Source organism: Silurus aristotelis, assembly GCF_946808225.1.
Source record: "Silurus aristotelis genome assembly, chromosome: 4".
NCBI lineage: Eukaryota > Metazoa > Chordata > Actinopteri > Siluriformes > Siluridae > Silurus > Silurus aristotelis.
The window spans coordinates 8,811,514-8,825,423 of NC_139577.1; the positions used below are offsets into that span (position 1 = coordinate 8,811,514).

The following is a 13,910-nucleotide window of genomic DNA, read 5'->3' on the forward strand; positions in this document are numbered from 1 at the left end:
ATATTAATTAGATTTAGATATAATTCATACTTTCTGTATATCTTGAATGACAGGTGTCTCGTTCAATGATCTGTGAGTGTTACATTTACAAACTATACCTACCTTTTCCGGTTTGTCTGAATGAGTTTTCGGATTTGTTATTTTGTTTTTGGATTTGTTCATTTGTTTTTGCAATTGTTATTTTGCTTTCAAATTTTTTAGTGTTTTCTAATTTGTTAATTTGTTCTGATTTGTTAATGTGTTTTGCACTTCTTGGCCACGGTAGTATTTACGTCCAAAACAGTTACAGAACTATAAGGACTTTATATGTTTGAGTATTCTATTGAATACTGAAAGAAAATCTATGTTTTGTGTGTGTTTATTATTTAGAGCAAGTAATGGCACTTGATGCTCAGAATATTGTAGCGGTATCTTGCGGTGAGTCTCACACTCTTGTTGTAAACGACAAAGGACAAGTGTTTGCATGGGGACAGGCTTCTGATGGACAGCTCGGCCTTGCCAACAAGGAAGAATGTATGCGTGTGCCCAGGTGAAGTACAACTTTTACCTTCTATGGATATGCATTGCCTTTATGTAGGATGTTGCTTGTGTTGGGAAAACAACTTTGCAGCTGTAAGTTTTCGAGCTACAGGCTGATTTAAAATAGCCAATATACAGACAAACTAACATTTTAATACCTGTTTGTAGCTACATTAAAAACACTCTAGCTTACTACAGTAGAAGATAATATGTCAAAACTGAAGTCAACACACCGATGGTAAACACGCCTTAGTAGAAACATGCAAGAACATTTGTATACCTTTTATTGTAAAATTGCATTGTATAAAAAAATTTAATAAAATCATGTGGCAAACAACCAGACATGGTTTAAGGGAAAACACAAAACCAAGATTGCGTAAGTATGCAAATTTGAAAATTAGGACTGTAGCAAATAGAAACAGCAGATGTAACAAAGAAAAGAGCCCAGCTAAAGTTTGAAAACAAAAAAACAAGCCTGCCAAATTCCTAAATTCACATGGAATTACAAGTTTTTGTTTTGCTACAAAAAAAAAACCCATAGTGAACGTAACCAATTGTACAGACTGACATGGTGGCAATATTTTCCTAAAACACGTGCGATGAAGAGGAATTCATACTTTGCGTATGACACTGAGCCAAAGCACACCTTCAAATCAACAAAGAATAATTCATTTGTTTATAATCTGTGGTGAACAGAGAAAAAATTATACAAATTGTGTCACTGTCCAAATGGAGCATTACAGAGAACAAACTACAACCCCTAAAAGAAGTAACCTTCTCCACAGAACAGTCAAGAGTTTGTCAGAAGTCCATGTTGTTCAGGTCTGCTGTGGTTATAGGCATTCCCTTGCACTGTCTAGGAGTAAGTATGTTGCTCAAACATGTTTTCTTTAATGAAACACAATAGATGCCCAATTAAGACTCAATGTGAAAGCTCTATACTGACAATACACAAACTGTTTAACATTTAGCTATCCATGGCGAAAAAAAGAGCTATGTATGGCCTAATCTGTGTTTATCTGTTACATACCCCTTTTAATTTAGGTATTCTAAATATACTTATTTTCTCTTGCATGGTCACTTATAAATTATTACTAATGCTAATTTGTTATTACCAGATAAATTGTCTCATTATCCCTTTTTTCACACACCGTCCAGGGGGTCAGATATTTTCCTGGGGGCAAAATAGGTATGGACAATTAGGACTGGGGAAAGAGGGACCTTGTGCTTTGACCCCACAGGTCATCCAGTCTTTACAGGGCATCCCATTTGCCCAGGTCTCAGCAGGAGGTGCTCACAGCTTTGCACTGACAATGTCTGGAGCTGTATTTGGTTGGGGACGAAACAAGTTTGGCCAGCTGGGCCTAAATGATAATCAGGGTGTGTTATGATTTTTATATAATAGCTTTATAATAAAATTGGCTTAGTGCATAATTCACCACTGAACATATCTCGCTTTTATTTTTTTGAAGATCGATGTTTTCCTTCCTTGCTGAAGACACTCAGATCACAAAGGGTCGTTTATATATGTTGTGGAGAGGATCACACTGCTGCATTAACAAAGGTACAGTTTGAATTTTACTCTAACTCTCTAACAACAACTGCCATTATCTGCTCAGTTGCGCAAGTGAGAAATTGTAAGTCGGTCTGAATAAGCCGTGCAATAAATGCTATAAATTAGATGTTAATAGAAGCTTGCTAGAAATCTCTGTTGGTCCCGCTTTTTCTAAGACACATTTTCTTCACTGTTTGAGCTTCCTAAATTCAACTTTCTAATTTGTTGGATACTTCCTTTATTAAAGCGAGACAAATGTTTACATTTCTCCTGATTTCCACACAGCTATCCTATAATCAGCAGCTAAATTGCTGAATTATTCTAAAATCCTGAACTTATAACTTGTGGCACAACACCTTTTGGATATTTTGTAATCCTGATTATCTTGACTGATTTAGGAGGGAGGTGTGTTCACATTTGGAGCAGGTGGATATGGTCAGCTGGGCCACAATACCATAAACCACGAAGTTAACCCACGAAAGGTTTTTGAACTCATGGGAAATGTTGTTACACAAATCGCTTGTGGTAGGTAAGTATAACTTACCTTTTTACAACCTGTTTCTACAAAGCAAACAAAAGTAGCAACTGGGTTATTAGCAAAGCTATTGTTATTAAGGATGTTAATGTTTGTTTATTGTATAGATACATACACACACAGTATCTCAGTGAGTACACCCCTCACATTTCAGCAACCACTTTTGTACATCTTCTCAAGGGACAATACTATAGAAATTAAACTTTGATATCTTTTACAGTAGTCAATGTACAGCTTGTATAGCTGGCTTAAAAAACAGACACATTAGTGCTGCCATCATTGCTTTACACGTTGCAGAAGCAGAAGGTCCACTTGTCAGTGCTCAGACCATACGCCCCACACTGCAACAAATCGGTTTGCATGGCCTCGCAAGAAAGCCCACAAACAGTCTGAAGACAACCTGTCCAAGAGCATGAATTACTGCAACCATGTCCTGTGGTCTGATGAGACTAGGATAAACTTGTTTGGCTCAGATGGTCTCCAGCATGTGTGGCGACACCCTGCTGAGGAATATCAAGAAAATTGTGCTTTGCCTACAGCCAAGCATGGTGGTGGGAGCATCGTGGTCTGGGACTGCATGAGTGCTTCTGGTGCTGGGGAGCTGCAATTCATTAAGGGAAACATGTACTTGTGAATCAGAACATGATGCCCTCCTTTCAGTAACTGGGCCAAAGAACAGTTTTCCAACATAATTACTACCCCAAACACACCACCAAGATGACAACTGCTTTTCTGAGGAAGCTGAAGATGTAGGTGATTGAGTGGCCAAGTAGGTTTTCAGACCCGAACCCTATTTAGCACCTGTGGGGCATCCTCTAGCAGAAGGTGGAGAAACGCCATGTGTATAACATCTAGCAGCTCTGTGATGTCATTATCAGCAAGAACCTGTGCAGCTCTGGTCAATTCCATGCCCAGGAGGAATAAAGCAGTCCTGGATAACAATGGTGCTCACACAGAATATTGACACTTTGGACACAGTTTTGACGAGTTCACTTAGGCTGTACTCACTTTTGTTGTCAGTTATTTAGACAATAATGTTGTATGTTGAGTTATTGTTAGAGAACAGTAAATCTGTACTTATATACCAGCTGCACACTGACTTCTCTAAAATATATTCAACTTTCATTTCTATAGTTTTGTCCCTTAAACAGATATAATAAAATGTTTGCTAAATGTAGGTGGTGTACTTACTTTTGTGAGATTGTCATTGTCCATCTGCACTGTGAAGCACCACCCAGAGGGTTTTAAGCATTTGATTGAATCCAGGCAGATAATATAAAACTATATACTTGTGTACAGTGGTCACATCATAAATAAATAAATAAAAAGAAACACTGGCAGGCACATGTTTAACGCTCTGTGATAGTCTAGTAGGCAAAAGCCAAAATCCACATACATCTGTCCATATATATTTGACTGTACATGTGCTGCTGATAGAAGAATCACAGTGTTAATTATAAATGTAGCACATGGATGAACTTTGTGTTGGTGTCACAGAGCAAATCAAACATGCAGAAGAGTTGATTGCATGATTGACAGTGTTTTATTTCTAATGACTGATGTGTTAACAATGTGTTCAATGTTCATTTACTGTATGCAGTTAAAAGGCTAAAATGTTTAATTTTATAGGTCATGTCTCATCCCAGGTGGTTGCTATTGTATGTCTAGGTGATTGGTTGGGTGGTTGTGATGGTGTGGCTATGTGATTGATAAAATCTTGTTTGGTGGATGATTATCCATTGCTCTGCTAGGGTACTGGCAGGTTGGTACCAGGTTGGCTGCTTTTGAGTATTTCAGAAAGTGCTGATCTCTCAGTACAAGTTCTTAAATGACCTGCTATAGAGCTCTGAACACAACCCAGTTAAACACCTTTGGGGTGAATGTGAACGCTGACAGGACCCCAGGCCTCCTCACCTCATCTACATCAGTACCTGACTTTACTAACACCGTTGTGGCTAAATAATCACAAATCTCCACAAGCACAACCTGACATCAAGTGACAAACCTTCCCAGAAAAGTGGAGGTTATTATGCCAGCAAATTGGGAGTAAATGTGGAATATGTTCAAAAAGCACACATGAATCATATGGTTAGTTGTCCACAAACTTTTGTCCATATAGTGCTTAATGTAGTGTTTGCCATAAAGTGTTTGCTAGGTTGTTATATGTGGATGCTCTTGTAATTCAGCTTTCAGTGCAGTTCTGCATTTCTAGGTATTTTCTGTGGCATTTAAGTTGGTTGCTAGAGAATTGCTGCTGTGCTATCTTTAGGTTTTGCTAGATAGGTACTGTGTTGTCCCTATAGCACCCCATCAGGTTGCTACAGTGTTATGATATTCTGCCTTGTAGCCAGAGTTTTGCAAGTATTTCTTTGTGAGTTTATATGTGGTTGCTTTGGAATTATAACTGGTTTGTGGGTTGTTGCTGGAAACTATAATATTCCAGGTAGAGGATGGCTAGGTGGTTATTTTTTATATTCCAATTAGTTGCTGTGGTGTTGCTAAGGGGTTGCATTCTATTTGCTAGGCAATTGACATTCTATGTGGTTTACTAGTACGCATAATAATATATCAGTATGTCTGCTTACCAGGACAACCTAATAAGAAAATTAGGATTAACCAACATAATAATGATGTTATAGCATCTGGATTTGGCAATTATATAGTAATTCTTTATTTTTATTAATATACAAGGCAGCATACCTTAGCATTCATTCCATCCTCTGGCAAGATTGATTCTTTCGGTCTTGGAGGAAACGGACAACTTGGCACACGTAACACCTGCAACAGGATAAGTCCTGCTCCTGTAAAAGGCCAATGGAGAGCTCACATCGACTCCATACCAATGGATTCTGGTCAGTACACATATACTTGTTGATTCAGAGCTCATTAATAATCTATACTGCACTAACAAGCCTGTTAAAAAGCCTGTCTTACCTCTCAAACATCAGCAACTTCAGATACTGAAATTACATTTTAAGTTAAGGTAAATTAGGTTTCTAGTCTACTACACCCTGCTCAAGATTTATCCCAGCAATCAACACAGCTCTTAGGTGTATTATATTCGGTTTAAATGAATTATTTACAGTTAGTATTAAAATTAACTTGATCCATAAATTGTTGTCTGTATTGCCTGTTTAAGAGGCTGAGCAGTTCTACTGTGTCAAGAGGATTTATGCTGGTGGAGACCAGAGCTTTGCTTACTGCTACTGTCCTCAGGTAGAAGAATTATTATTTTTTTTTGCATCTGATGAGTAACGTGCATATATGCAATATAATAACAGTTGTGTGGTTCTTTCCAATTTCTATAAACAATCAAATCACATCAAAATATTGATAATAATAACCACACTAGGGGTGTAACGGTAGGCGTATTCATATCGAACAATTTCAGTACAGGACTTGCTGTGCAGTGCACATGTTTTACGTGCGGGACATATTTTAAATCTGAGTTGCCTCTCAAAAGTATTAAAACCGCAAGTTTTTAGTCTCTGTGACGCACATTGAGGGCAACGTCACTGTGGCCACTCACTGCATACTGAAAATAAAATTTTAAGGCATGTTCGAAAAATATTATTTTGTTCTGCGCATGTGCAAAATTGCTGCCACTTCCTGTCATCGTCATGTTTTAATGACAGTACAGTAATCCCTCGTTTATCACAGTGGTTACGTTCCAAAACCGCCCACGGTAAACGAAAAACCTCGCTAAACGGATGCCACCCCAAAAATGCTTTTTTATGTACACAGAACTGTACTGCTTTAAGATTGTACTTAATTTTATAAATAATAGTTATATTTTTATAAAAAATTTTTATAATTCTACATTAAACTCCATAAAAACATTTTCCTAGAAGTTTTAAGGTCTGTCGTTCTATCCGCGAGAGACCAGAAAATAAGCAAAACTAAAACTAAGCAGTAAAGCAGGGGATTACTGTATAGCGATATGGATTATTTTGCTTTTGTTGTCCAGCTTAAAGAATTTCTCTTTAAAGGAGACAATACTGACAATTCCACATATCAAGGGACTGAATAAATGAATGAAGGATGGATGGAATTAATAAATTTCCGAATAAATAAATTAGTGAATAAATAAATAACCATCGTGTGTGTGTGTTATTTGTTTTAAAACAGGTAAACTGTTCATGTTTATAAATGTTAATAATAATAATAAACGGCGTTAAAAAAATAAAAAGCTATTTTGTTTTGCATTTCTTCCCCTAACTGTTCTGAAACTGAACCAAACCAAGAATTTTGTGTACCGTTTCACCCCTAATCAGCACATATTTATGTATCTGAATGCAACTAATAAAATTATGAGAAAATTGGAAGGTGTCTAATTTCGCTTGAGTTTATGTTTTTGTTTGTTTTCTCAAGAATGGCTCTCCCCCAGATGATCTGCAAATACAACATTGTAACCAGCATGTCTTAACTTTAAATGGTGACCTTATACAGAAATGGCTGAGCCACGGTCAGGGAAGACTCTCACCAGAAATTACAGTGTACAGTATATCCAATATTTTAGCGTTTAAATCATTACAAATTTATTTTATATTAGTGTCATCTAGTTACTTCTGTATTCATGCCAATTAAGTTTATATTTTTACATTATGTTTTTTTGTATACTGTGTATGTAGAAGAATGGCAACAAAGTTGAGTTGAGTTAAACTGATGTGTGTTTTGCCTATTTTTCAAATTGTTTTCTTATTTCAAATTTCTCCTGTTTCTTATAGTGAGATTGATGATGTATTCTCCTCAGCAAGTTGTCTAAATGGGAGTTTTCTTTCTGCAAGGTAAATAATTTAGATCTTTTTTCAAACTTTGGAATTGCTAACTTAATAATCAGTACTAACCCAAATTACTTACTATTTTGCAAATAAACAAATGATTGTACATTTAAAGAGATGCTGTTGACTATTATTAATGTTTCAATCTCAAGGCAATGCAAACTCGAGGGCAGATTAAAATACTCAAAATATGTCTGCTGTGTTTTTGCACAACAACAAATTTGTTCCATTAATATATTAATTTGGAGAAAACTGCAGGGTGCATAATAATATTCTATTCTGGACTATTGAACTAACACTATATTATAATAATGTTTATTTACGATCGTGAGTATGGGCTATATAACATTTCCAAAATAATGCTATATTATTCTATTATGTATTATGTTACTATTAACTGCTGAATTTAGTGTTTTGTATTTAATAAATGTTTTGATATTAATCATTTTCCAGCTATCCAGATCATTATCGCACCAGCAGTAAATGGTCTGGGGTGGACATGAACATGGCTCGTCTACTCTTCCACAGACTCATCCAGCCTAATTTTCCACATATTTTACAGCACGTGAGTGTTTGACAAAACAGTCCTCATTATTGGTCTAAATATGCATGTTGTTCAAAAGAATTTATTGTGTCAGTTTTCCATGCACATGGACTTATTAGCTGTTTATTTTCTAAAAATCCAGATCACTGCCAGTTTGGAGAGGCATTTGATTCCCAACCTTTGCAGCTCTCCTCCTGACATTGAGGCACTGAGGCTCTACTTAATACTTCCAGAATGTCCTCTGTTTAAAAACCCCAACAATTACGTCACACTCACCATTCCCTTTGCCAAGGCAATCGTCTGCCTCAACAATACTCCCCTCAAAGTGCTTGGTAAGAATCATGTAATGTAAAGTTTGTGTGTAGAAAAGCCTTTGTGTTAGCAAATTATACAAAAACTTACAGGACATTGTTTAGTGTTATATTAATCGTATAGTAGTTTCACTTAATTATTAGTAAAATACTACTCAAAATAAAAAAAATAAAAAAACAGGCTATGACTTAATGACATGATATGTTACATTTGTTTTTTATATATATATATATATATATATATATATATATATATATATATATATATATATATATATATATATATATATATATATAAAGTCTGGCGTTAAAATTAAATAATGCCTAAAAAAAAAAAAATTTCAGTCTTAGCTAACCTCTGGCTTATTCATTAGAGATCGATTTAATGGAATAAATTAAAATGTTGTTTTCTGAACAATTCATGACAATGTCCATTCTCACATAAAAGTCCACCAAGAAAAGCGCAGTGTAGAGGGAAAGGACAAACTTGCACACATTTGCAAGTCAGAAAGTGGGACACAAAACTAGGGTGAAAATTACTCAGATTGGTGAAAGCAGGCAGTCAGTGAATAAAGGAAGTCAGACCGTGAAGAGAAACCATCTGTTTGAGTAGAGAGTAGATACACCTAGGAGCCCTCTAATTGAGCAAGGCCAAAAAAAGCAAGAAAGAAGTTACGAGAAATAAGAATAGGTGACCAAGGGCAAGCAAAGGGACAGGTGTGACAGTGACTAGAAACAAATGGAAAGGGGGGCAGGGTAGGCCTTGGTTTTCCAATAATCCTGTGGAGTCTAATGGGAAATGCAGTTAGGCTCCAACTCATTCCATGAAAGTCATCATATCTTCACGAAGCAAAACTCTACTAGCATCAATAAGTTCACAGGAAACATGGGGGGCCTTCTAGTACTTTGCAAAGAGGATGGTCAGCTATCTGATGATAATGTTGTAAGGTAGCATTGAAATCATTTGCTTGACAGCAGGTGTACCAGGATTCTTTTGCTGATTTGAGCATGGAACAATGAAATGGTGCAGATTCAAATTGCAAGCTGCTGATGTGTGACTAGATCCTCTTATTATCCACAGATCAGTCCCTCACCAGCTCATTAACTTCACCATGGAATTTTTTTTCAAATTTATTTTGCAAATTAATACTTCATCAGAGGTTGCCAACATCTTGTGTGGCACATTTTGGATTTCCTTGTACACTGCTTAAGCAGTGCCCTGGTCTTAATGGCAGTTTTTCTTAACAGCTTGATGATCTTCTTATACAGTCCATCTACACTGCCTGGTGAAACAAACATTCACACACACTAATATTCTGCTAAACTGCTTTATGATTACAGATTTGCTGTGACTTCATTTTGATAGGCTTATGCAATATCACAACATTTACTCTTAGTCCGGTTCCAAATAAAAAGTCGCAAACTATCAAGGATCCACTGTATAATCATTTTTTGGGCACATATATTTGCTGAACCTTACCAACTGCAGCAGCCCCAGAACATAACAAGGCTGTGGCAGGCTTGCATAGTAGGAATTAGGCATGACAGGAACACTTCATCTGCCTCTCTTCTTTCCTTGATGCACTCATTACTCTGGACCAGGTAAATCTGGACTCATCAGACCACATGTCCTTTTCCATTGCTCCAAAGTGGTCCCTAAAAAAACGAATTATTATTTTTTATTTTTTTATTTTTATTAGCCTCACTGATAAGTGGGTTTCTAAGGCTACACATATGTTTGGTTCCAGAACCTTGAGTTTTCTTTACATTGTGCATGTGGAAATGCTCTTTGATTTACTATTAAACATAGCCGTGATTTTTTATTTTTACCAAACACTTTAATTATTTGAAGATTTTTTTTCCAGCCACATTTCTTCCTTGAAGAACCTTAAAGTTCACCACTATATTTCCAGGTTTTAATAATGCAATGGACAGTTCTTAACACAATTTTAATAGTTTTAGCACTCTCCATAGTTGTTTTCTTTGTTTGATGCGGCCAATATTTTAAACCCTTCTGAAACAGAAGTATATGACATGGTTGTTAAGGAAATACGAAGCTACTCATAGCATTAATAAGGGTAAAATAACTTGATGCTAGCTGAAACATTAATCACTGGAGTAATTATCTGGTGGAGCTCCTACCTATTTTATTAGTTACAAGTCAAGTCAAGTCAAGTTTATTTGTATAGCGCTTTTCACAACAGACATTGTCTCAAAGCAGCTTTACAGAAAACAACAGTGAAGGTGAATGGTGTGCGTTTGTCCCTGATGAGCAAGCCGTGGCAACAGTGGCAAGGAAAAACTCCCTTAGATGATATGAGGAAGAAACCTTGAGAGGAACCAGACTCAAAGGGGAACCCATCCTCATATGGGTGACATCAAGAGTTTGGTCATAAATCTTTCAACAATACAGAACAATTTGTGATCATCATAGATCCAGCATCAGCTTCTCCATGCCAGGGCCTTTAAACACTCGGCATCTACTTCTCCATGATCATCCATAGGTCCATAATCTTCACGAGGTGGGACGTGACTGGAGCTGGCCAAACCTCAGGATGGGGAGAGAAAGAGAAGCAGTGGAGAGGAATTAGCGTAGCTGCTGTTCATGATATTAACAGCACAAGTTGATAATGTGCATGTGATCAGATGTTCTGGAGCACAAGGTTGTGATGTGATGTGTGTGATGTGTGTTATGTGTAGGCTTTGCTAAAAAGATATGTTTTTAATCTACACTTAAACTGGGAGAGTGTATCTGAACCCCGAACACTGTCAGGAAGACTATTCCAGAGTTTAGGAGCTAAATGTGAAAATGCTCTACCACCTTTAGTGGACTTTGCTATTCTAGGAACTACTAGAAGCCCAGAGTTTTGAGATCTCAGGGAGCGTGACGGATTGTAGCGTGTTAAAAGACTGGATAGATACATGGGAGCCAAACCATTTAGTGCTTTATAAGTGAGTAGCAGTAGTTTGTAGTCTATTCGAAACTTAATAGGAAGCCAATGTAGGGACGATAAGATTGGGGTTATATGATCGTATTTTCTTGACCTAGTAAGAACTCTTGCTGCGGCATTCTGAACTAACTGAAGCTTGTTTATTAATGATGCAGGACATCCACCTAGTAATGCATTACAGTAGTCTATTCTAGAGGTCATAAACGCATGGACGAGCTTCTCTGCATCAGATATAGATAACATATTTCTTAGCTTAGAAATATTTCTAAGGTGAAAGAAGGCTGTTTTTGTAACTTGATTGATGTGATTATTAAAAGATAAGTTGCTGTCTAAAATAACTCCCAGGTCTTTTACCGTTGAACTAGTAGTTACAGAACAACCGTCTAAATGCAGGCTGAGATGCTGGAGCTTCTGTGTACTATTTTTTGGGCCGATGAGCAAAATCTCCGTTTTATCAGAATTTAATAGCAGAAAGTTATGGGTCATCCAATCTCTTATTTCTTCAACACACTCAGTTATGTGAGCTAATTGAGCTGTATCGCCTGGTTTGGATGAAATATATAGCTGGGTATCATCAGCATAACAATGGAAGCTAATTCCATGCCTTCTAATAATATTTCCTAATGGAAGCATGTATATTGTGAAAAGCAGGGGTCCTAGAACTGACCCTTGTGGCACGCCATAATTTACTAGCATTATCCTGGATAGCTCTCCATTTAAATCTACGAAATGGTAACGATTGGACAGGTAGGATTTAAACCAGCTTAATGCCTGTCCCTGAATACCGATGTAATTCTGTAAGCGATCGAGGAGAAGATCATGATCTATAGTGTCGAACGCAGCACTAAGATCTAGTAAAACTAATAGGGAGATGTAGCCTTGGTCTGAAGCTAAAAACAGGTCATTAGTGATTTTAACTAGAGCAGTTTCTGTGCTATGATGGGGCCTAAAACCTGACTGAAACTCTTCAAAGATATTGTTCTCCTGCAAGTGGTTACATAACTGGGCAGCGACAATCTTTTCTAAAATCTTAGACATAAATGGGAGATTTGAAATTGGTCTGTAATTCGATAGCGTGTTTGGATCCAGATTAGGTTTTTTAATGAGGGGCTTAATAACTGCTAACTTGAGGGATTTAGGGACATGACCTAACGATAGTGAGGAGTTAATAATATTGAGAAGAGGCTCACCAGCTGTATATAACACTTCCTTCAGTAGTTTAGTGGGAATTGGATCTAACTGACATGTTGTTGATTTAGCTTTCATAATAGCATCATACAGCTCTTCCTGTCCTATACATGTAAAACAGTGTAGTTGTGGGGTTGTAAGTACGATTGTGTCGGGAGATGCTGTCAGAGGTTGAACTGCCACAATTGTTTTTCTAATGTTATCTATTTTTTCAGTGAAGAAATTCATAAAGTCTTCACTACTAAACTGTGATGGAACACATTTTTCAAATCCCTGATTTGTTGTTAATTTAGCGACTGTACTGAAAAGGAACCTGGGATTGTTTTTGTTATTTTCTATGAGTTTGCTCAGGTGTTTAGCTCTAGCAGCTTTTAGCGCCTGTCTGTAGCTAAGCATACTGTCTTTATACGCAATTCTAAATACCTCCAATTTAGTTTTCCTCCATTTTCTCTCCAGATTACGTGTTGTTCTCTTTAGGGCATGCGTATGACTATTATACCAAGGTGCAGGTGCTTGTTCTCGAACCTTTTTTAACCGGATGGGGGCAACAGTGTCTAAAGTGCTAGTGAGGATAAGGTCTATGTTGTTCGCCATCTCATCAAGATGATCAGCAGTTATGGGTTTAATGTGCAACTGAGATAAATCAGGCAGGTTATTTATGAATCTGTCCTTAGTGGTTGGAATAATAGTCCTACCAAGTCGATACCGTGGTGAAACACGGTTAATCTGCTCTACCGGTAGTGTGTACAGTAGGAGATAATGGTCTGTGATGTCATCACTCTGGGGTAAAATATCTATATCAGTGACGTCTGCTCCGTGGGATATTATTAAGTCTAGTGTGTGGTTAAAACGGTGGGTTGGTCTGGTGACGTTTTGTTTAACTCCAAAAGAGTTTAGTAAATCGACAAATGATAATCCTAGGGCATCGTTTGCATCATCTACATGAATATTAAAATCTCCTACAAGCAGCACTTTATCAAAGCTGATCAAGAGGTCTGAGAGAAAACAAGCAAACTCATGAAGAAAATCAGCGTAGGGCCCTGGGGGTATGTACACGGTGACCAGAGCGAGTTTTCTATGCATGTCTGAAAGTGCAATTTTAAGAACGAGCACTTCAAATGATTTAAAGCTGAATCCTAATCTCTGACTAACATTAAGAGAAGCACTATAAATGGTTCCTACACCCCCCCCACCCCCCCACCCCCCACGACCAGTCTGACGGGGCTCATGCTTATAAACATATCCTGACGGTGTCGACTCGTTTAGACCCATATAATCACCTGGTTTAATCCAGGTCTCAGTGAGACAAAGTGCTAACAACCAGGTGGTGACTTTTCTTTGGCCAGGCAAAGTATTTTATTCCTGAACTTGATTATTATTGTGTGTTTTCACATTGGTTGTGATAAAGCTGGTGATAATTTCGGTAGTGAATGGTGGTGGTAATGATTCTGTCTGGAGTCAAGAGGCAAACAAGCAATACATGTTGGTCTCTATATAATGACCTGGAAATTTCTTTAAGGCAATAT

The 13,910-nt window shown here is 37.2% G+C and overlaps 1 protein-coding gene across 1 annotated transcript in view; it reads left to right on the forward strand.

Annotated features, from left to right (window-relative positions):
- herc4 (HECT and RLD domain containing E3 ubiquitin protein ligase 4) overlaps positions 1-13,910 on the forward strand; it is a 47,427-nt gene that overhangs the window by 15,115 nt on the left and 18,402 nt on the right. The window contains exons 3-13 of the mRNA XM_083540170.1: positions 370-529; positions 1,305-1,381; positions 1,678-1,899; positions 1,992-2,083; positions 2,473-2,603; positions 5,301-5,461; positions 5,749-5,825; positions 6,981-7,105; positions 7,337-7,396; positions 7,844-7,955; positions 8,077-8,266. Of these exons, the coding sequence (XP_083396296.1) occupies positions 370-529; positions 1,305-1,381; positions 1,678-1,899; positions 1,992-2,083; positions 2,473-2,603; positions 5,301-5,461; positions 5,749-5,825; positions 6,981-7,105; positions 7,337-7,396; positions 7,844-7,955; positions 8,077-8,266 (1,407 nt within the window). The remainder of the gene's footprint in view (positions 1-369; positions 530-1,304; positions 1,382-1,677; positions 1,900-1,991; positions 2,084-2,472; positions 2,604-5,300; positions 5,462-5,748; positions 5,826-6,980; positions 7,106-7,336; positions 7,397-7,843; positions 7,956-8,076; positions 8,267-13,910) is intronic.